The following is a 24,664-nucleotide window of genomic DNA, read 5'->3' as shown; positions in this document are numbered from 1 at the left end:
GGGAAACTATATGAGGAACTCAACCTGCACATACGTTCGTCATACCTGATAACAGAAGAGACAACAATTATATTGAGCATAGAATTTACTATAAAAGACAACTCATTAAAGTTGCATATGATTGACTATGTCTGAAATAGTAAGGAACATGAATATTAGTCAGTGACATATCAAAGGCACTATATTATCAATTCAGGAGTCAATGGTAAAATCAAGATTGTGATACATAGTAAGAACAAGGAATTATAGGTAGTTGTCCTCAATTCTAAGGTACATCCAGACAGGGGACATTACACTCAAAAATGATTGGCATTGCAAAGAAAACCTCAGAAAATAATCAATTGATAAGGATCATGACACCACCTTTTCCTACTGCTCAAGCATGTTACTAAAAGAAAGGAAAACTGCAAATAAGACAACTGTGCTAATTATAATACGCTATTGTATGGGAGGAGAACTGAATCTGTAAAATTGGAATCTTCGGAACATAAGGTATGAGATGCCAACAAACCTCATTTCCGTTGTTGTAATTTACAATGTTGACTGTTAATTGAACAGATTTTCTGCTGCTCAATTGTCCATTAGTTACAGTTAAGCCACATAAAATCATATTATCTTATTTCTTATATCTTCTAATTTCTTCAATATCTCTCCAGGTGTTCGATCAAGCTCATCTGCAATTTTGCGCTGCAAATCTGGAGCTAGAGTGGGAAACTGCTCACAAAGATCACCATCAATGACATCCTGCACAATGAATTCCTCATCTTAGTATCCAGAAACATATGCATGTACTTATTCTCAAGAATCTGCTTAAAAGTAGATTTGCCACTTCGAATTTCAGAGACATCAATCTTACCTTTACAGGAAAATATGCTGATCTATATGCCATATGATCTCGACCACATAAAGGGGGATGTTCCTGCCTCAAGTGCATCTCTAAGTGTGAGAAGAAATCAACATCTTCTCTTGAGGTGAATGGCAGAAGTGCCCCAATGCTTCCCATCACAGTGCCATAGATTAGACATTCACCTCCTCCAGGTATAAGAGATGCTTTCTGTAAACTCGTCACGACATCACCAATATGAAATTGTATTATTTCTTCTACTTTGTTTGGGGCTCCATTCAGCTTACCCTGTTCCCACTTGATTTTTCCACCAGTGGGATCATCTTCAATCTCTTCTGATACATCTTGTGGCAAACGAACAAGGTAAACATTTCCAAATTTATCTGCGCCCGCCATTGTATCAAAGTCTATGTGCAAAGAAGATGTTAACCAACGAGGAACACAATCATCTGCAAATATGTAAAGCTGGTTCTCATCTCGTCGATACTTTGTGTAATGAAATGACTGCAAATATCCCATTAAAATCAATCAATAGATTTACTACAAACACACAAATGTTAAAGATTGCATTACAGTCACTTAATTTGACATTTAGAATAACCTAATATACGATTTAGAATAAGAACACATTTATCAACAACATATAATACTAATTTATATAATTAATTAGTATATTCTAAGCAGTCATTCAAGCAAGATATTTATATTCCTTAGTCTCCTGCAAGCTTCAAATCTTTCATAATTACACTTTAATTTTCTCATGCTGCATAGAGATACTTTTATTAATCACTAGTAGAAGCTTGCAAATAAAAATTAAAATGAATTGAATGGTAACAAAAAGTAAAACCTTATAGTCATGAAAGACCTCTGCATAATGGTGCAGATTGAAATTTGATACATTTCAAAGACAACAGTGTTATTGTTGTTGCAAAATAATCTCATAAGCACTTTAATATGACATAAGATCTGGATATTTATGGGATAAAACATGTAATGTCAACAGGAAAAGACCCTTTAGAATCTCAATTTAGTATTATCTATCTAGCATCTAATAACAAGTTTCATGAATCATACTGGAGATCTTAAGAAGAGATATTTACTAAAATGTACCAAAGAATAAAAACAAGATTGTTATAAGAAATTTATCTGCACAAGAATATTAAGGAAACAACCAAATTTACAAAGTGTTAAAAGATCATAAATAGGATTTCTAGAGAAAATTTTAAAAGAGAAATAATCTCAGTATATGATATAGGACATTTTCCTTCAAATATGAATTTAGCTAAACCTTGAAGTACATGTGATAAAAGTTATATCAAAGAGCTTCTACAAGAGTTGTCGTTCTGTGGTTCTTGTTACACAATATATTTATAAACTTACTTTATCTAACAATCAAGTCCTAAGTAGTCCTAAGCTGTCACCAAACCTTTATATAGGAAGATGGTTATTAACTCATATCAAGATACACAGTCCTAATGGAACTGTATATCTATTCATAAACAAATGAAATATCTAACATCCGAATGCAATAGAAACTGTTGATAATCATTAAAATGAATGTATCCAGATGTCTGCTATAGATAGGACTGTTATGACACCATTTGATTAACCACCTCAATACTTGAATGTCCATTTCTATATCCTGAGCTGCAATACAAAATCACAGAAAAACTAAAAACTTGCTGTCATAACCAAAACCTTAGATATTGAGGAAACATCATCATAAGTCTCTTCCCTAGTTGTTGACACAATGCAAAGGCATTATCTCAATTTTAACATACAGCAACATCAAAGGTAAAGATCTTTATCGCAACTATAATCTTCAACACTCCATCTTAACAAGAGAGAGATCTTTAATATGGCAGGCACACATAGCTACAACCAAAAACATCAAAAACAAATTCTCATCACAGATTTTCTCAATAAAATATTTTTATCTCAGCATAATACTATTCACCATAGCTAATTCTAGAGGGTGATAAATAAAAGCATACGATTGAAGTCATGGAATCGCAAAAGGTGGATCCGCCATACCTACTCACAGAGGATGGAACGAGGGCTTTCACCTTAGACTTCTCCTAGAGAAGAATGCAATTTTATCGTGCCTACTCACAAAGAGTGCATCCACCATTCCTACTCGTAGAGGATGGAACGACGGCATTCACCTTAGGCTTCTCCCACGAAAGAATGCATATCCACCATGTCTGCTCGTAGAGGGTGGAATGAGGGCTTTCGCCTTAGTATGGTAGGCACACATAGCTACAACCAAAAACATCACTAACAAATTCTCATCACAAATTTTCTCAATAAAATATTGTTATCTCAGCATAACACTATTCACCATAGCTACTTCTAGAGGGTGATCCATAAAAGCATTAGATTAAAGTCATGGAGTCCATACCTACTCTCAAAGAGTGGAACAAGCGCTTTCATCCTAGACTTCACACAAAGAAGAATGCATTTCCACCATTCCTACTTGCAGAGGGTGGAACAATGACGTTCACTTTAGACTTCTCTCAGAGAAGAATGCATTTCCACCATGTCTACTCGCAGAGGGTGGAATGAGAGCTTTCACCTTAGACTTCTCCCAAAGAATAATGCATTTCCAATATGAATAAGAATGGCCAAGATTCTCTCTGAATAGAGACTCCATTCAGCAGGAGCAGCATTCTAACTGCTTCGATTACCACAATAAGAGAGTTGATTCCAAGTTGACTAACCAAGGAGCTTTGGCAGTCACACTACCTCAAAAGCTTGCCAAGAATTAGACATCTCCCTCCGTCACACAACCTCCCTTTGAATATGAATAGTCTCCCTCCAAATACCATTTCCTGTATATGATCTTTCTCTTTTAAAGAAGATATATATCATCATTTCAGTCCCATGACTGCAAGCAACGTCCCCATGTTCAATTCTACAGTCTACATATAATCTCTCATCATCCCATTGCTTCTCATTTGTTTGTAGTTAAAAAATGTAATAAGCTCGTTTGTGTGTAGTTATCATAGTTTAAAAATGTAAAAGTAGCTCACAACTCCCTTCACCTATTGAAGATAGTATTTTAAGTTTAAAATATGATTTATCAGTATAGAGAGTTCCAAAATAATCAGGCAGGGACATTATCAGCAATTGAATATAAAAATTTCACTAAAAGAAATCTTAAGGTCTAGTTTAATTTTATGTAATAAACATTTGAGTTTATGTATTTTGTTTTGTAATGTTAAAGATCTTATTCAAATTCTGTAATAATTGTTTTCCTCACTAAATTATAGAACGTTTACCAGTGGAACTGTACCTGGTTCACACTTGGCCTGCCTGGGTCTGCTCTGGTTCAACATATGTTTGGCCTGGACAAACCAGTCTGCCTGGGTTCAAACCCTGGGCGAACCAACAGGTGCACCAGTCCACAACCAAGAACTAGTTTGAAGTTCACCTGCTTCGGAGGGCTAGGGGGGTGAAAGGTGACTTAGATTTTAGGGATATATGAGTTGCCAAATTAGAATTCTTGGTAAAATAGTGAATAATTTGTTTATGTATTTATTCGTACGTCAGTTCATTTCACCATATTACAATTATATTTTTAAGTTTGTTTTAAAGTCTGGCCTACATTCTGTGTGTCACTGCTGATCATGGACTCTGCTACCTGTTTATGTGAACCACTATTCTTTCAAAGTCCACACTTGTATTTCTGTCATACACCATACGTAGTAATGTGAAGTGTCATTCTTGTGGAGTGAAATTTGGAAACAGTATCAAAATGGAAAAAGAATATAAAATGACAAGGCTGCATATAGAAAGGAGCGGGAAACCTGGGAGGAGAATTTAATCTCTTCTTGGACATGGCCAACTTGTAGATATATCATTTGTGTCCCTTTCCCTTCAAATAAAAACTGGATATCTGTCCAACTAAATAAAACGACACTCTCTGGTGAAAAGATGTGTAAAGCATCAAAGTCTTAAAATAAAAATTACAGAAAGTGATTACATTTATATCTTATAAAGAGGCACATTTAACTCATTAGATACATGGATGACATTTATGATTGCATCTTTCTCTTTGTATATTTACATGCATTTGCATTTAATATATTTTTCTCAACATAAACATTATATTTCGATTCATCTTCTAATTATTTTGTTTCACATTTTGTGGACTCTAGCAGTTGCACCATTTGTTTTGAATTATAGTGGAGCTCTTTTCCACCAATATCCAGGTAAGAAGATCTCTCTAATAGATTACTTTTCTATACATATGCCGATGGATATTCTAACGATGTCGTCTTTTAATGGTGTCCATGACAAATGAGAATATTTGATGTCTTCCTTTTATCAGTGATATAAATCTGCATTCTTACTATGACTGAAATTCATACATTAAAACTGCATTTGAAAATAAGGAACTTCCAGTCAGTAATTTTAGGAGTAACTCTAATTCAAAGACCCATTGATAAACATATTTTGCACACCAATTCTCATCTAGAATATCTCTATGGCACAATCATTTTCGTAAATTAATATTCATAGCCCAAATATAAGGCATAAAATCATTCCTGGACCATATCTAAAACTAGTGTTGAAGGCTTGAAGGCTTCACATCCAAGCCACCTAATGCAGAGAGTAATTCAGAATTGCCAATGTTAGTAAATTGAAGAGAAAGCAGACATTCTATTAGGACTTTGGTTTTAATTTGTGCTTGGGTTTTCATTTTTTTGGCCAAATACGGTTTACCGCTAATTGATAGCTACTATGCAAAAGATTGTAAGAAAAGACATTTTTTCCAATTTACTTTAGACATGTAGGCTGTATTGTATACAATTAACTAAATCATAACCAGATTATACTAAGGAAATGCATAGTAAAATTGTTCCACAAAAGAGGAATACAAAATGAAATACTCTGCACATGCTTGATATTAGCTGAGAACACAATTCAGTATGCTAGGATATCACCCAAGCCCACCTAAATAATTGAATAGCAATATAATAATGATTATATGACTTAATTAAGGCAGCCACATACCTACTTACCCATGACCCTATGCATACACTAAGCTTAAAGGTGTAACACACCCCCCTGCAGAGAAGCGTTCTCAATGCTAATAAAATGTAAAGGCTTGTAAATGAAATCATCATCCTCACATTTGACATTCTCAACGCCTGAATTCTTTTACTGGATGAGATACTCACTGTGTGTTCTAATCCTAGTTACCGGATTCAGATCTGGGTCTGATCCGGATTCAGATCCGTGCCCGGATTGGCATATCCGGGCAGGACCAGGTCCGATCCGGATTCAGATCTGTGCCTGGATTGGCATATCTGGGCAGGATTCTTGTTTTATGCAATGGATTCATGTGGACTCATGGGCTCACAAATCCACTGATCATGCACAAATCCTCGAAGATCCAGTGCGAAACCACAAAAATCCTCAAGGATCCACAGGTGGGCCAAGGTTTTAAGTGGGTCCAACTTATGTAATGACTTTTTTTAAAATTTGTTTTGCCTTCTAACCCTAAAATGACCCTTTTATTCAACATCTAAATTCATTTCACCTCAAATTTGCACTCTATTTTGCTCTCTCATTGTATATTTCTCTTATCTTTTTGTGTATATATATATATATATATATATATATATATATATATCATTATAGGATTTATTTTTTCATGAATCTACGGATCTGATTCGCATGCCTGAATCGGATTTGGATCCCGAATCAGTAACTAAGGTTTTAATCCTTCACTTCCTTGTGGATGTCAAACGAGTGAGCTTTGGTTCCAATGTGATTCTTCCTCTTTCATCAAGCTCTACAAATATTGTTCGTTTAAGTAGAAGAAGAAAAGACAATTATAACGGCTAAACATAGCCTATGGCACAACTTGCCCAAACAAAACTGACTTCAGCAAGTCAATACTTTTTTCTATGCAAGGTGATGATACATGTCCCCAATTTCTTATTGGTCCCCTTGCAGAAAAAAGTAAATCAGGATCCAGTTGTCAAGATATTAACATGCATCTCCTAAGAGTGTACTGTATGGATTGACAATACCAATGGGAAATGTATCTTCCCATAGTAGAATTTGCCTATAACAACTCTTATCAATCCACTATCAAGATGGCACCCTTTGAGGCCCTATATGGCCATAAATGCAGAACTCTTGTAAGTAGGAACCAACTTGAAGATAGAACTATTAATGGGCCACAGATGGTATTAGAGATGGAAGAACAAGTAGTTCAGATCTGTCAGAGACTGAAAGAGGCAAATGACAGACAAAAGAGTTATGCAATTGCTAAGGGCCCGTTTGGTGCCTGGAATTAGAGTGGAATAGGCATTGCTAAATTCTAAAAAAATTCAATTCCTCGTTTGGGTGCGTCCAATGGGAATTCAGAATAAGAATATATAAGCCACTTTTGTCCAAAAAATAGGCATTTGCCATTCCACCCAAATAGGTGGAATAGCAAATGTCCATTCCTATTCCATATTTACTTTTCTACATAACATAATATTTCAGGTCTGTAAAAAGTATGGCACTCAAATTTTTGGCAAACTGGCACTCATTTTATTTTGGCATTATCGCGCGAAGGAGTGAGTTTGGCCATCGTCAAAGATTTTTGCGTTCATAACCTAGGTCTCCATCGTGCTTAGAAGAACTCAGAGCAAGCATTATTGCGTCAGAGTTACATTTACTTGTAGAAGTGAGATGCGCTGCATGTGGTCTCCATTGTATTCCTTTCTTTCTGCTGAATCTAGTGATATGTTCTTCCAGTCATAAGATTTGATGTCTTCTCGATTTCTTTTCGATTTCCATAACATGAAAAAATTGAGGGGTTTGTACAAGAGGCTTCTATGAATTTGTGTACATAGTGTACATTGTGTTGTATGCTAAGCACTGTTGATAAAAAATTGGGAGTTTTCTGTTGGGTTTTACCGAAAGGCAGGGGACCTAAACTTAAAACATATTTTCTGGGTTTATCTAGTTTGAACGGAATTGTTGCTGGGTTTATCATTTTTTCTGGGTTTTATCAAATTGTTGATTGGATAGCCGGTAGGCTACAACAACTACGTTTTTGGTTTGTTTTCTAGGATTAATGGACCTGTCGTGTTGATAGGGTTCATTTGGGTTGGAGTGGTCATTAGGGAGCCCTAGCTTGTAATATATTATCTTGGATTTTCAGTTTCCAAGGAATTATTGGTTGGGTATGATCAGCATATTGATTGTATGCCCTTTCGCCAATACCCATTTGGTTTCCAGAGGTTAATGGATCTGTAGGGTTTGGAATTGTTGGGTCATTAATATAGCTAAACTAGAACGATAAGAAAAATAGTCACCAATCTTGAAATCTTGCATTTGATTTGTATTCTTTGCTATAGAATCATTTATCAAATGACTTATCCCTTTCCACTCCCTCTTTTCTCTCTTGGCATTCTAAATGTCAAAATTTTGGTTCCTGCGAAATATAACATCAAACACAAGAAGATTCCTACCATTCTTATCTTTTGGTTTGCCTAAAGCTATAAAACTAGAGTAAAACTTACTAGTTACCCCATAATTACTAATCATCATGCCGCATAAAAACATATCGTGGACTATGTTAAAATTGAGTATTTTGTAATGTCCCGAAGTCGGAATATCCCCAAATTTCCTCAATTTATTATATTTGCACTATTTGATGGTTGTAATTGAATTGTTGAGTGACAATCATTCTTCTCATTATTGTTTTGCTATGAGTTTGGTGTGCTTCGTCTATATACTCGTATACATAAACATAATCCATAGTTCATCTTATCTCCTCCTTATGAAGACTGTCAAAATATTTTACATTCTCTTTTTAATATCATCTCCTATCTGATTTCTATCATCAATATGATCTTATTGTATTGATTAACTCTATCTGATTTGTATTGTTGTCCTATTCTTCTTGATGAATCTCTTCATTCAGATTTATCTATATAATCGATGACATCTTTTTATTTCAATTATTGATTGTCACTGGTCCTCACTTGTGTTAATAGTCTTGACTCGATTATCACCTTCTCCACTCTATTTTATCTTATTGATACCTTGTGTAGTGTCAATAACTGATTGATGAGTAATCGTTATCATTTGCATCTACCTTCAATAGTCATTCCAATCCATTCCTGTGAATATAATTACAATCCTAGCTTCCAGAAATGTATCCGTGTATAAATTGAGATATAGATTGTATTCATCGATTAGTTACACTATTCATAATGTCCATCCTTCCGAAAGCATTCTAATTCTGCTCATATTCTTCTCTTCTGGTCCATCACTAACTTTATATTGAGACTTTTGTACATCTTAGCTGTGTTCACTCCAAAATGTGCTTGCGGGGAACTTTGGAGGATCATGTTGAGCTTTGCATGTGGATTCAATATGCAACGAACTGAATTTACTATCACAGACTGAACAATTGGCCAGTGAGTCTAATCATGGGTATGTTCTGATCATACATGGTGTTGTAAAGGAGATATGAGTCTAAGCATGTGAGTGGGGAAGGTTACCTAACACTTCCAAGTGGATGGAAGGTAGTAGATCTGAAGGTGAGCCCATAAAATGATTGTCTCAATAAGAATTGTGACTGTTCCGATAACAGTAAAACTGTGGCTCTGGTTTGCATATGTCCAATGAAGGTAATGTGACATGGTGGCATGACTCATTCCCCTACTTGCAGCTGACTTGGATCCTCTCCATCCTTGTTGTCTTCTAGCGGATGCTTCTCTCGCAGTGGTATTGAGTTCTTGTTCAATGGCTATTGGCCCTGCACTTGGTGCGATATCCTCCTGTGCTTATTATAATTAGATTATTTATTGTATGTGTTTGGACGTTTTCTTGCCTTATCTACTGTTTGGTGAAGGCCTGTCCTTATGCTATCTTTCTTCTATTTTTCTTGACATTTGCCGCTGGTGTATAACGTGGAACGAGTGCCAATATCTTGCCATGCTCATATTGGGAGGGGTTTTAATGGTGTCGGTCAGAATAAAACATATATCAGAATATCTGAATGCCCCTAGTTTTGCATTCACGCCAAATTCAGTCTACAAGGAATATAAACTATTGTAGGAATTTGCTGCTTCCCTTTTTTGTTATCTCCCCTATATTCCTCTTGCTGCTCGTCCATTCTTGTTATATATCTCCCTCTGAATTTGATGATGGGACGTGACTCTTGCAGGAAGCTACTGTCTATTCACCAATACTTAATCTTAATCTAGAATTAGATGATGATAAGTGCTTAAATGTTTTATTCGATATTTTTATTGTAGATTATGTATAATAGAGATTTCTATGTAGTTATAATATAAGAATATTATAATGTATTAACAATCATTCAATAATAGATTATAGTTGCATATTATTATTATTAATTATATATTTAATAATAAATATTATTTCTTTCTTTCTTTATTAATATTTATTTAATGTTTTCTTATCTAGAATTTAAATTATTATATTGTAATAGTTTAATATTATGAGACATTTATTAATTTCTTTCCAGGTGAAGGGACATTACATATTTAATCCATTCATTGTATTTAATAGAGAAAATAGATACATAAAAAGATGGAATAATTATTTTCACCATTCTGATAGCAAAATATCGAACACAATTGCAGCGCCTTCAGCTAAAAATCAGTAACTCTTACATGAAATGTAACATTCCAAAAACCACTATAACCCATCTATTGCAATTATGACTCCATTAAATCTGGGATAAAGATGAATTCATGAATTGGTGACTATTTTTCTATTGGGCTGAAGGTTAATGGACCTGTAGGGTTTGGAACTGTTGGGTCATATATATGCCCTAGTAATGCCCCGAAAATGTCACTGCCCTAAAGCTAAACAAGACACAAATATATCCCCAAGTAATGCATTGTAGAGAGTGCTCCATGAAAGTGGGGCTCAAACAGATTCAATTACATCCATGTCCATTATGAATTTGAGCACTGATTCGGTTACATTAATAACATACGAAAGTAAAAGCCGAAAATTGATTTTATATTTCAGGGGAAGAAATTCCAAATGGGCCATAAAACATTGCCAGTTTACTTAGAGCAGCACACCAGAACATAGAAATATAGACTGGTAAGCAAATTACATCCCAAAAATTCCCCTATGCAAAAAGTAACTAGTACAACTAGAGTAGACATGTATGCAACTGCCCAAAAACTGAAGCAAAAGGTATAACCATTCTGTAGCTGAAAACACAATCCAGTGTCCTAACATATGATTTTGGTTCTGTGTGAGCAGCGTAAGTAGAGAAAACGTAGGTTATAGGAATGATTCATGTTGAAGACTAAAGTAAATTTTCTGATAATGGTTGAGTGCTGGGACGTCCAGAATTTATGATAATTAAGAGGCCGACTGACTGAGATAATGGCAGCCACTTAGGGTTATAATTGTCTCAGATAGGCAGTGTGGTAATTTCTAGCAGGGCTGCATCTCATTCATACAGGCTGTATGCACTTTTAGGGGCTCATATCTGGTTCTTTTTGGCCTGTGATTCATACCAGCAGTTCATGTCAATCATTGTTTCACATTTGGGGTTGCTGTAGATCAACCTGAAGACTTCAATGCCTTTTGCATCATCTGGGTCTTTATATATATTTCTGAAAATAAATATATGTTGTATCAGATACTGACATTGTGATTATTGCATTCATTTAATGGAGTTATAAGCTTCATGCATCATGTTGTTGTAATGCCACAGAATGTATATAGCTTGCATGGTAAGTTTTGTGAAAATGGCAGTTGGCTGTAGGTGCACATTCTACATGTAGAATCTCCTATATATATATTTGAAAAGACCAAAAGAAGTTGTATTTGCACTTAGTTTGTCACTAAGCCATTGTAGTGTTAATTTCCAAACATTATAACATCATTTAGAACCATTTTGTAGCAAGCAAATATAATCTGAAATAAAGGACAGCGAGATAGTGGTTTTTTGCAAAGTGTTTGATAAAATGATTGTATTTCAATTTAACTGACTAACCATGAAATGCCTTCAACATCCAGGAGTTTTTGGATGTATTTATAAATGTAATTAGGCATCTATATACCTCAATATTTGTTGTGCTTGCATCCATAATTCTTAAATTGCAAGTCTGATAATAATTGTCGTTATTCCTCAATCGATATGCATACTTCCAAGACATAAGTATATTAATAAAAATATCATTGTCAAGTATTTATGGCATATTCCCTATTGCCTCGTTCTTCTGCAAAATATTTCATTACATTATTGGTGTTTCTGTAGGATGATCAGGAGATCAGATTTATGTCTCATGCTCAAACTTGAATTTGATTTATCTTGAAGAGAAACATGAACTAAGTACACGATGTTCCCCTAAAGTTTCTCTATGCAATTGATATTTGTGCTCCCCAAGGTCATATAGCCAAAGCCTCTTAGGTTAGGATACTATACTGAATTAGTTATTTTACAATATTAATCTCTCTCAAAAAAATTAAGCTAAGTCAATTATTTATATAATATAATTTATGAATCTTGTATTTTGATAAGTATCATTAGTATTTGAGTATGCTAGTAAGGAATTACTTATGCTTCTGAAAAATTGCACATCGAGTTCTCACAAAATTGCTTAGCTAAATTCAGATTGCTAAATTCAGATTGCTGTTACAGGTCATTCAATGGATCCTGCTAATGATATAGAAGTTCAAGGAAGCATTGTTAGGAAGATCACCCTCTTGCGTGTACTTGCTGTTCTACTTGCCACCCAAGCAGTATTCATAGCAGCGTCTTTCGAAGAGGCTAGAATACACAGGCGTAAGCGAAGAAGAGCTTCTTGTCCTTTCTATAAACGTATTATATTCTCCAATGAGACAGATTGCCATGACCAAATACGCATGAGTAGAGGAGCTTTCTTCAAACTCGCCAATATTCTAAGGGAGAAAGGGAGCATTAAAGATACGATAAACATGAAAATGGAAGAACAACTAGTCATGTTCCTTCATACCCTCGGCCACAATCTAAGGAATCATAAGATTGGCCATAACTTTGGTCACTCGGGAGAAACAGTGAGTCACTACTTCCACAAGGTCATGAAGGCTATCATATCACTCCATAGCAATTACTTTTTGCCCCCTTCTCCAACTACTCCTTTAGAAATAGTTGGGAAGGATCGTTTTGATCCGTACTTCAAGGTAAATCTCCTAAACTAAAATCAATTTTGTTGCCTGACTCTTTAGCATATTGTTACATATTTGACAATAATAATTCCTATGCTAGGATTGTATTGGAGCTATCGATGGAACCCATATACCAGTTACCATTGATGTGGACAACCAAGCAAAATACCGTGATAGGAAGGGCAACCTATCACAAAATGTGATGCGTGTATGTTCATTTGACTACAAGTTTCAATATGTTCTTGCTGGTTGGGAAGGGTCAGCTGCAAACAGTCGTGTTCTTGCTTCAGCTCTATTAAGAGCAGATCCACTACTAGTTCCCCCTGGTATATTAAAATCTACTTTTAATGATTATATATTCACTACTGTAAATTGCAGTTTGTATGCTATTTCCAATCTATTAACTTCTTTTTCCTTTTATATAGGAAAATTCTATTTAGTTGATGCTGGCTATCCAAATGTTCCCGGATCTCTTGCCCCTTATCGGTGAACGCGGTACCACCTAAAAGAGTTTTCCAGAGCAAATCCAATCAATAATGCACATGAGTTATTAACCACCGACACTCCTCACTTAGGAATGTGATTGAGCGCACATTTAGTATTCTGAAGCAACATTTTCCCATCCTAAGGCATGTGACGTCCTATAGTATCATGACTCAAACAAACATTGTGTTAGCATGTTGCATACTACACAATTACATTACCATAGAGGATGGTGTTCCACACGATGTGGATATTGAAGAGGACGATGATCGTGATGGGATAAATGTGCCAAATCTTGAGACTTATGGGATGACTCAGCGCGATAGAGATGATTGGGGAAAATTTCGAGATGAAATAGCACGAAGGATGTGGGAGGACTATAGATCTTGCCATTAGTTGATATTTTTACTCGCATAGACACTTTGTAATGGACCTTTTTTGGGGGTCTATCATTTATGTGCGATTTTCCTTTCTGAGTTATTGCAATTATGGCTCATCGTCCCTTATCTAGGAAATTCCTTATTCTGAAGTTTATAATATCTTGACTACAGGTATGTTGAATGACTATATCGAAGATTCTAATGTACATTATTATTTTTTTATCTTGTTTTAATCTTCTGGGTTTGATTGGATCATAGATATGTTAGGTGGATATATCTATAATGCTTATGTGGATTCCAGTCTCATCCTGGTGCTCTTCACAATTTGCACAATTATTCCTGTGAATTTCTTAACTAGACTGTGCCTCTGTTTGCCTATATTGATTTGTGAAAAATATGCATTTCTAATGTTCAGTGATGGCTTGCAATTGACTATTACCTTCTATTTGTCATTCCCTTGCTTATTGTTCAGTCGGGTTGAAGCTGCCAGTTTACAATGAGAATTATGATTGGTTGGTCGATGGCTTCTGAAATGTTCATCTCCCTATCTTTGTGCACATATATTATTCTGTTTGTTCAATGGGTCTCTTCAATTATTATTTTATTGAATCCTGTTAACATTCTAGAGTTTGCCGATATTCCCCTAAGGCGTCCACGTAGGACAAACGTTAGTCAAGTTTATTCCCATCTATGCATGGGGTTCCATGTCCATAATCTTTGATTGGTCTTTAACATATGTTGATTGTATCCACTATGGCTGAGATTTCCAATTGCCATTTTGTTGGCTATTCTTCTTGTTTATGTTCGTTGTCCTACATTTGTTTTTGCCCAATTAGGTGTAATCAACATACTCTTCAAGCTGCTCCCAATGGTCTTCAATATTGTGTTCAGTCTGAACATCATTTTCATTCAATTCATATCTTCCTTTGTGCAATTCAATCTGCCCCTGTGATTAGTCTTTAATATGAATCCCGATAGCAATAGATTGCACTTATAACTCCATGTTGACTTCATCGTTATCTTACTCGTAAACAAAATTTGATGCCTTCCATTATATCGATGAATATCATTCAAATGCTTTCATAAATGCTTTGTTAAACATAGATGCTACTTTATGAATCCTTGTCAAACTAACTGCACACAATCTGCACATTCCGTAAGTGATGTGGAACTACCTGCTCTTTCCTATTTACTCATTGCTGACGTATATATTCATTTGAAATCCTCTATCGTGGCTCATCACTGGTTCTTTTGACTTCAATCCTATTGATCAACATATTTACTCCATATTTATCTATGATTATACATGGAGACATGACTTTTCAAAAGAAGACGTCTCTTAACATAGCTTTTTCATTTTAATTAATCTCTTTAATTTGATTGCTGATAACATTATGACTATGAAAACTTAATATAATATGAAGTAGTTTTAGACTTGGGATCTTTATCGTTTGAATAATATCTAACATACTTTTATATTTGTATATTTATATTGTACTATCATTTTATATTAATGGTTGTACCATATTTATTAATAGATATAATATAATCAATTCATTACCGTTAGTTATCAATAGTATTTATATTCAAATGTGATAATAGTTAGATATATTATCATCTTATTGATTTATAATGTAATTATAACATATTATATATTATATTAATAATATTAGTAATATCGTTATTCTTAATACTATTACGTAGTATATTTTCTTTATATATTATTTATAATAATATTTAATTTTCAATTATATTATAATATTATCCTTGAATATGTCCATTTCATAATATAACCCATGTAGGTACATTATATAATTATTATTGGTATTTGATATCATTTATAATCAAAGTATTTATTTGTTATTAAATTTATTTAACTCATTAATATTATAATTATAATATAATATTTTAGATTACAATTATGCTATAATCTTATATATTGTTTTATTTTTATATTGTCAAATATATCACTATTATATAATAGATTATAATATTATTATTCTTAATTATTATCATTGTATAATATGTTATTTGAATATTCATATATCCTTTTAATTTGGGCTCATGACACACTTCAAATTTGAATTGCTAGAATACTCTGAATATGACTTAAATTTGACTCAAATATGATGCTACATTGTATTGTATTGTATTTATCAAATATATTCATGTCATCACTTGCATCAAGCTCTAAATGGAATATTAATGTTAATTTCATTCAACTATGTAAGTCTTGTTTCAGTCTACTACTATCTATTTGTTTATATTTGATGTCTTTGAATTCTTATTGTTATCTCTCTATATATATAAGATATCAACTGTGTAAGTCTAATGATTAAAATTGTGCAAGTCTTTTGATTCTTCTGGGTGAACTTATTGTGACTGGTTTTTTATTCTCCTGAATTGACTACAGTGCTTAGATAAGTGTATAGATCATTGGTTAGAGGTGATTAATTATAACCATTGTACTTATATCCCAGCAACTCATCCACTCCAACAGCCAAACTGTAGTATCCAAATGGAGCTTGTACTCTGTGTCTATTGTGTTTAGCAGACCCAACGTGACCACTACAAATCTGCCAATAAACCATTGATTGATGGTCTCATACCCAATGCTAATGATGTTCGAAACCATGGCAAATGCATATTCAATAAAAAGCATTAGTAAATTGTACAGGAAATGTTTAAACTTGAAGTTTGTTTTTCAATATATTAATTTTTTCTTATCAGTAATATTGTAATATTCAGAAATATTGTGATATTCAATCTGTTACTGTTATCTAGTTTACCATAACTATCTTGTTATCTTAGATTGTTGTTTGTATTATTAGATTGCTGTTTGCATTCACACATATACCAAATTCAGATTGTTGTTTGTATTATCAGATTGTTGAATTCAGATTGTTGTTTGTATTATCAGATTGCTAAATTCAGATTGCTGTTTGTATTTACACAGCTAAATTCAGATTGTTTGTATTTTCACATATATTGCTGTTTGTATTTACACATATATTGCTGTTTAAAAATAAACTAGGCCAATAGGATTCAATTTGAACATTTGCAGCCTTCACCAAAGTGGTAATTTTCTCAGCCTATTAATATTGTTAAAGAACTTCATGTATCTCCAAAGTTCAGCCAAAAACAATTGGGTAACAGCGAAAAGAAAACTACTTGTGCTGCTACAAATATTTAGATATAGTTACATTAGATCTCTACCATCAGTATTCAAGAAGTAAACTCCAGCCACTATTAAATACTTGTGCTTGTTTGACACTATTAAATGCCCTGTTTGCAAAGGCATGTAGCATCAACCACCCCATATGATCATGTCTTTAACAAGATTTCTTTTGCTAGCAATATTTAGTGTACAGTTTTACTAACTACTTATTATTTATTGTAAGTTTTGCAGCATTATATCAATTGCTTATATCAGACATAAAAATGTCATTCACAAATCTAATGACAAGCATACATGAGGGGGTTCGTATGCACCGTGTTGCTACACCTGTTTATAGACCCGCTGCTACCCCTGTATCTACCCCTGTTGTTGGTTCTTCTAAAAGTCCAAAAGTGATATGGACTAGGGAGATGGAAAGAAAACTCTTGGATGTTTACTGCATAGGTTAATTAAGAATTGCACACAGATAATGGACACGAACACGAACAGCAGAACTCTTATTATTATTATTCGCATATGCCAGAACATTACATTATGCTTGAATGATCTCCCATTACAATGCTTCCCGAAGGGGTTATAAATACTTTCCGAGGAACCTTCCCGAAGGAGTCCGTCGGCCACATACAACATGTCGCTACATAACAAAAACCTTTCCGAAGGGACCCGTCGGCTACATAACAAGAACCTTTCCGAAGGGACCCGTCGACCGATACACAATTTCCTTTCCGAAGGGACCCGTCAGCTGATACACAATTTCTACCGACGACATTGGATTTGCTCCTAGAGCAAGTTCAACTAGGAAGAAAAGGTGAAGGTGGTTTTCACAAAAGCGTGGACTGCCATAGAGAAGAAATTTAATGAAGAGTTGAAGTTAAACCTTGGAAAAGGAAACTTAAAAAATAAGTTAAAAACATGGAAAACGAGGTATAGAGTAATGAAGGAATTGCAAAATACAAGCGGGTTTGCTTGGAATGAAATGCATGGATGCTGAGGAAAGCGTATGGGATGAGTTGTTGAAGGTAACATATTGTTCAAGGTATTTTTGAATTCTAATGTCAGAAAAATATCTAATAATTTAAATATGCCAATGTGTAGAGAAAGGAGTTCAAGAGTGCAAAAGTGTATAAAAGGCAGCCATTCAGCTATTTTAATGATCTAGCAGCCATAGTGGGGAATGACATGGCGGAAGGAAACGCAGTGGCAACAGCACAAGATACTGAAGATGGTAATCTTTTTGCTGAGGCTGCGGATCTAGATAATGATGAGGGTTTCCATACCCCCGTAAATGTTGCTATTGATTTAGATGAAGATTTCCTTCAGTCAAATCAATCCACTACAGCCACTAGAAACAATCCTTCCATACCATTGACAAGGAGGCAAAAGAGGAAGAAGGCAAACATGGCCACTTCTTTGGATGCAATATCTGAAAGCATCCATATGATACACGAGGGAATAAGTAAGCCTCACACTATCCGAGTTGATAAAGAGGATACTAGGAAGGATGCTAAAAATGTGTTAGCTGCCCTGAAAGCCATCCCCGGACTTGGCCGCGACTCTATGAATGTGGCATGTGACATTTTTATGAATGAACCTACAAGAGCTATTTGGTTCTTAGAGATGGATGCAGAGGCGAGGGAGGATTATGTTCAATATAAGTTTGGAGGAATATAAAGGTGTTGGATTATGCTAGAGAGTCATGTTAAACCTTGTTAGATTGAAGTTCTTAATGAGTCTATAATGTTTTGCTAGAAACCAACATTTATGCTAACTGTCACTTATTATTATTAACTATTTCAATTGTTACGATGTCAAACATTTTTATTGAACCACTGTTCCAGATATGATATATTGTAATTTATTTTTGATATTGCAGCCTTTTTGATATTGTTACTGCTGTGTCAAACTCTTTAAAAAGATATTTATTCAATTATGATTATTCCAAACATTGTTCAATGCATGGTCGATCCATATGAGTGTGAAATCTACAGCCAAGGTCGATGACAGATTCGTTATTTACTTTTTTCCTGCATTAATATCCCTTTATGCTTTTTCTTCAATTGTTTGGTATTTTATTATATGTAAATTAAAATATCTTCAATTGTTTACTGCATATCAGGCATACATGGTAATGTCGTAACTTCTATACTAAATGATAGCATCCATCATGTATCATTTACATTGGAGTTGACTTAATTTTAAGGACTATGATTTGCTTTCTTTTTGTAGGTTTCTAAGGTTCCTCTTCAGCTTATGTTCAGTATCACATTAAAGTAAAATGATTTTACTTACTCCGTGACTTTAGCTATGTAATTTTCAGAAGTTATTATTTAAGTTTAAAATTTCTTGAATAAATTATTTGATGTCCAAATCAGCAATTCTTAATAAACTACCAAACAGATTTACAGTGGACATTTAAATCTTGGAGTTCTTGATTTCCTTACCTTACCTACATCACGAGATAAGGATACTACAATTCGAAAGGATCTGTTTCATTGCTTTTATTAAAAAATTTAGTAATTCTAATATCTTTACTATATGCTAGTGTCTTGAATAGAAGGTGAACTAGACTATTGTCATTTCTTGTTGTGTTCAATTTACTGTTGGAGGCATTTGAATGACATTATTTGTAAGGGAACTCTCATCTTTATTTCATGGTATAGCTGTTCTATAGGAATTTGCTTTCCTATCTACTCTACATTTAAAGCTATTGAAAGCAAAAATAAGGAAGACCAGGATCAATGGCTGATTTACTAGGCAGGCACGTGCTAGTAGCCATCTGTCCCTGAAATTGCACACTTTGCTAAAGAAACAAATATTTCATTTAACTGCAAAAGTTTATAAAATTTTACTTATTTTCATATTTTCTGTTTTCATTTACTATTGCTTGAACTCATGATTTCTGAAGGAGCACCTGTAGTATTATTTGATGCTTTTGAGTTGGGTCCTCTTGAATATCTTGTTCCTCCATTGCCTGGCTCATGTTGTTTTGCAGGTCCAAATTCTTTATCACATGCTGTTGTTTTGCAGGTCCAAATTTTTTTAATGAATGTCTAATTGAATGGGTTTTCTATGTTTGGTATGTTCATTATTTATATAGCATTGATGGACCTAAATTTGCCAATGTGTGAGTGTCGAACTGGCCCCATAGCAATGAAGACTTCACACACAATGAACAATCCAGAACATAAATTCTTGTGCTGTCCAAATAGTCAAAAGGTTGTTACTAATTTTTTGATGTATGTTTATATTTTATGGAAGAAATAAATTGTGTCAACTACTAATATAGATTTGGTATTGCAGGGTTGTGGTCGTTGTAACTTCTTTCAGTGGGTCAATGATGTCCCAGCAACATCCTTAGCCAAATCTACAACACATGACAGTAATGACTGCAAGTTGTGCAAGATTAGAGAGAGTGAAAACATGTTTTTGCGACGCATGTTGTGCATTATAATTGTTTCACTCGCACTAGTCTACTAGGAAGAAGTGCGTAAAAGTTAGACAAACTATTGTGGAATGTATGATTAATACTATTTTGTTGTAAAAAACTTATTTTTGATCGAGGAAACTACATTATTTTTGTGGGCTCATAATTATGTATATTACTAGTTTCATGACTAAACGATGAAGAAATTGAACTAGTTTCATGATTATTTTATTGTGTCTAATTGTTCATGATTCTTTAACTAAACTCCATAAAATGTAAAATAAAATTATTTACTATGTTCCCTCGGGATGCGTACTTGGCCTGAAACCCGACATTTCGAGGACGGGGGAACGGGTATGGGAAGTCCCTGAGCCGTCTCCAAAATACCTTTTTTTGCCAGGGACATTTCGAAAACTCGAGGACACGAGGAGGAAAAAAGGGGACGGCCAGCCGTACCTAGTACGGAAAGGGGACGTCTAGCCGTCCCCCGACCTCACCGAGTACGGCCAGCCGTCCCCTTTTTTGTATGCACATAACTTTTTTAAAAAAACATTAAAAAAACTTTTAAAGCCTCCTTCTTGGTCAACTAGTGGGCCCCACTCCTCCAAAAGCCCTAAAATGTATATAACTCCACACATTTAAGTTGTTTTAACAATTGTTTGGTTGTGATATGAATATCAGGATTTAACTGTGTGATTTTGAGTCAAACAGTTAAATCCTGATATTCCTATCACAATTTGACTAGCTATGGAAATTATCTCCTACTTATCAATTGTTTGGTTTTCATTTTATGTTGCAGCCAGCTGGAGTTTTCATTTTGCAAGTAGAGGGGGTAATATTTTTGCTTCCAAGAGCTTGACCAAGGGTTTGATCTTCTATTTTGTCCACCAAGTAAAAGTATAGAACTCTTTGTGCTTCTATCTATCATTTTTTTAATAAATTTGCAGCTTGCGAAGTCTGATTTTTTTTTATTTTTTCATTGTTTCAGTGCATATATCTATTCAATTGCATGTTTAAACACAATGAGCAGCAGTGCGAGTAAAAGTTGTAGTAGTGAAGAAGAAAATGTAGGGGTTGATATTGCTAGTAGTGACACTGGGCAAAAACCCAATCCTAAAGCTGATTTGTTTAAATGCCCTTCCGCCATTATGAAGAATTTTGCAAAGGGTCCTTTCAATAGGAAAAAACCTCTTCTCCAATATGTCACACCTTGGCCAAAAGATTAAAAATATTCAAGAGGGACTAGGGTGTGGGATTGCCATGTTTGTCTTGATGATTTTAGGGGCAACTATACAAAAGTGAAGTCACATTTTTTAGGTGTTCCATGCCAAGGAGTCAAAGCTTGTCCTAACCTCACTAATGAACAAAAATTAGAATGCCAAAGATTGCACTTAGAGGCCGAACTGAAGGGGCAAAATTTGACAGTGACATCCCCATCCATTCCCTCACAATCATCTAGGCATATTTCATCTGCCATTGGTACTAGTGGCAGCCCTACTAGGTCTAGAGGGAAGAGAAAGATGAGTAGTGGTGAGAAGGGCTCGGTGGAAAGTATGTTTGATGCACAGGCAAAGGAAAAGTGTGAGGCATCCATTGGTAGATTCTTTGTTGCTAATGGTATCCCATATAATGCAGCGTGTTCCACTTATTATAAACAAAAGGTAAAAGATATTTTGAGAATGAATTCCTCATTTGTTCCCCCTGGTGAGCATAAGCTACGAACCACTATCCTAGATGAAGAGTACTCAAAAGTTGCTTTTTTATTTGAGGATATGAGACGCACTTGGATTAGGATGGGCTGCTCTATTGTGATGGATGGGTGGATTGATGTTAGACATCGGCCACTCGTCAATATCATTGTCACATCCCCTGCTAGCTCTTATTTTTTGAGAACCATAGATTGCTGAGGAAAGAAGAAGGATGTAGAATTCCAGTTCACCATTTTGCGAGATGCCATAGAGGAGATTGGGCCATCTAATGTTGTACAGGTTATCACATATTCTACACTTATGTGCAAATCAGCTGGTTTGATGATAGAGGGTGCTTACAGGCACATATTTTGGACCCCTTGTTGTGTTTATTCCTTGAACAATGCATTGAAGGACATAGGGAAGATTGAATGGGTGAAGCAAGTGGGTGCTAGAAGCTAGAGAAGTGCAAATGTTTATTTGCAACCACCACACTTCACTTGCTCTATTCAAGTCCTTCTTTAAGAAGGAGTTCCTCAAAATAGCCGAGACAAGGTATGTCAATTATAATTATAGTTTATTTTTAGTTTGTTTTAACTTTAAGTTATTTAAAAAAATTATTTATAAGCTTACTTACATGCGATGCTTTTAGTTTTAAATTTTAATCATTAATGTTTAAGTTTAAATTTTTAATTTTTAATTGTTGCTATAGATATTGCACATATTTCATCTTGATGGAGAGGATGATTGAGGTCTATAAGGCCTTTCAATTGATGGTGGTGAATCCAGAGTGGGGACAATGGCCTCATTCTAAGTCCTCTGAAGGAAAAGCGGTGAGGCAAAGGATCCTTGATGAGAGTTGGTGGTCCACAATCAAGTAAGTTACTGATTTCTAAATTTACTATTAGTCTTTTGCTTGCTGATTTTCCTACTAATAGTCTTAAAATTCTTAAAATTCTGATTTTTATTTTTGTCGGCATCTTGATCTTGCAGATATATTTGCTCTGTCATAGCACCCATTGTTGATGTCATTAGATATGCTGATATTGATGCTCCTAGTTTGGGAGAGATCTATGAAACTATTGACAGCATGTTGGGTAAGATGAAGAGAATTGTTGCAGCAAAAGATCCTACATTGGGCTTTTATGAGGAGCATATTAGGCCTATTGTGACACGGAGGTGGAACATGATGAATACCCCACTTCATATGGCAGCCTTTGCTCTAAATCCCAAATGGTATGCACAGTTGGGTGGAAGGGGCCTCCCATGTGATGATCCTAAAGTTTTGGATGGCTTCACAAGAGCAATTGATAAGATGTATTCAACTGAAGATGCCTCTACTCTTTGTGCACAATTCCTTGACTTCACCAACCTTCGTGGCCCAAACTTGGGTAAGCCACAAGCAAAGTTGGATAGAGTTGTTTTGGCACAGAAAGATCCTATTGGATGGTGGACCTGACATGGGAGAGATACACTTGAGTTAAAAATACTTGCCAGTCGCCTCCTTTCACAGGTTGCTAGTTCCTCGACTGCAGAGAGGAATTGGTCCACATATTCATATATCCACTCTATCAAAAGGAATAGACTTACCTCTAAAAGAGCGGAGAAGCTAGTGATAGTGCATCATGCTCTTCGACTTGCCGATCGTCAGACTCCAAAGTATAGGCAGACACCAGGTTTGCGATAGAATGTTGAGCCTGAGGATGTGGCCCAGATAGATGAGGATGACACAGCACCAAGATTGGTTGGGGTTCCATTAGATGAGACTACGCTTCCTGTGGAGGATGATAGTGACGAGGACTCTGATTTTGATGCTATGGCAGTAGAAATAGAATAGGAGCAGCAGTCTGCTTCATTTTTCTATGTTTTTCTTTTTATGTTGAACATGAACATGATTATGATACATTGAGAATTTGATACTTATTACTTTATGGCAGCCCTATACCCTTTGGGCCTATAGCTTTGGGGCCTTGGGCATATTTTGATTTTGATTTTCAGATTTATCATGCTTATCATTATGACATTAAGATATTGACAATTGTTAATGTTCATTGTTCAATGTTCACTGATATTGATATGCATTTTGACAATTGAGTACTAAAATCGGATATTATTTCCTAGATGGCATTCAAATGTTGTATGTTATGGTTCTATAATGTTTAAATGACATGCTTCGTGCTTAGTTTCATATGAATGACATGTATATTTGCAAATTTCAATGTATATTTTATAATTTCCCTATATATATATAGCCGTCCCCGTTTGCCGTCCCCCCCAGTCCCCAAAATTGCCAAAAAAGTTTGTCATCTCGGAAACCCGTCCTGCCATCCCCCGTCATCCCCGTACCGAAAACTTGGGGGAACATAGATTATTTACATTTATAAAATAATTTAAAAAATTAACCTACTCAATAAAATTAAAAAGAGAATAAATATTAAATTAAAACAAATGATTGCAAGTTGTGCGAGATTAGTGAGAGTGAAAACATGTTTTTGTGACCCATGT

The 24,664-nt window shown here is 34.9% G+C and overlaps 1 protein-coding gene across 1 annotated transcript in view; it reads right to left on the bottom strand.

Moving 5' to 3' along the window:
* Window positions 1-411: 411 nt before the first annotated feature.
* Window positions 412-24,664, bottom strand: part of LOC149546506 (spliceosome-associated protein 130 A-like) — a 44,415-nt gene continuing 20,162 nt past the window's right edge. Inside the window, exons 3-4 of the mRNA XM_089791228.1 lie at window positions 857-1,348; window positions 412-744 (exon numbers count right to left, since the gene is read on the bottom strand). Coding sequence (XP_089647354.1) covers window positions 607-744; window positions 857-1,348 — 630 coding nt within the window. The 3' untranslated portion in view covers window positions 412-606. The remainder of the gene's footprint in view (window positions 745-856; window positions 1,349-24,664) is intronic.

Source organism: Cupressus sempervirens, chromosome 7, assembly GCF_028749045.1.
Source record: "Cupressus sempervirens isolate cs-2001-9-10 chromosome 7, ASM2874904v1, whole genome shotgun sequence".
Classification (NCBI taxonomy): Eukaryota; Viridiplantae; Streptophyta; class Pinopsida; order Cupressales; family Cupressaceae; genus Cupressus; species Cupressus sempervirens.
Note: the sequence above shows the minus strand (reverse complement) of the source record. Positions and strands in the feature narration are given on the sequence as shown.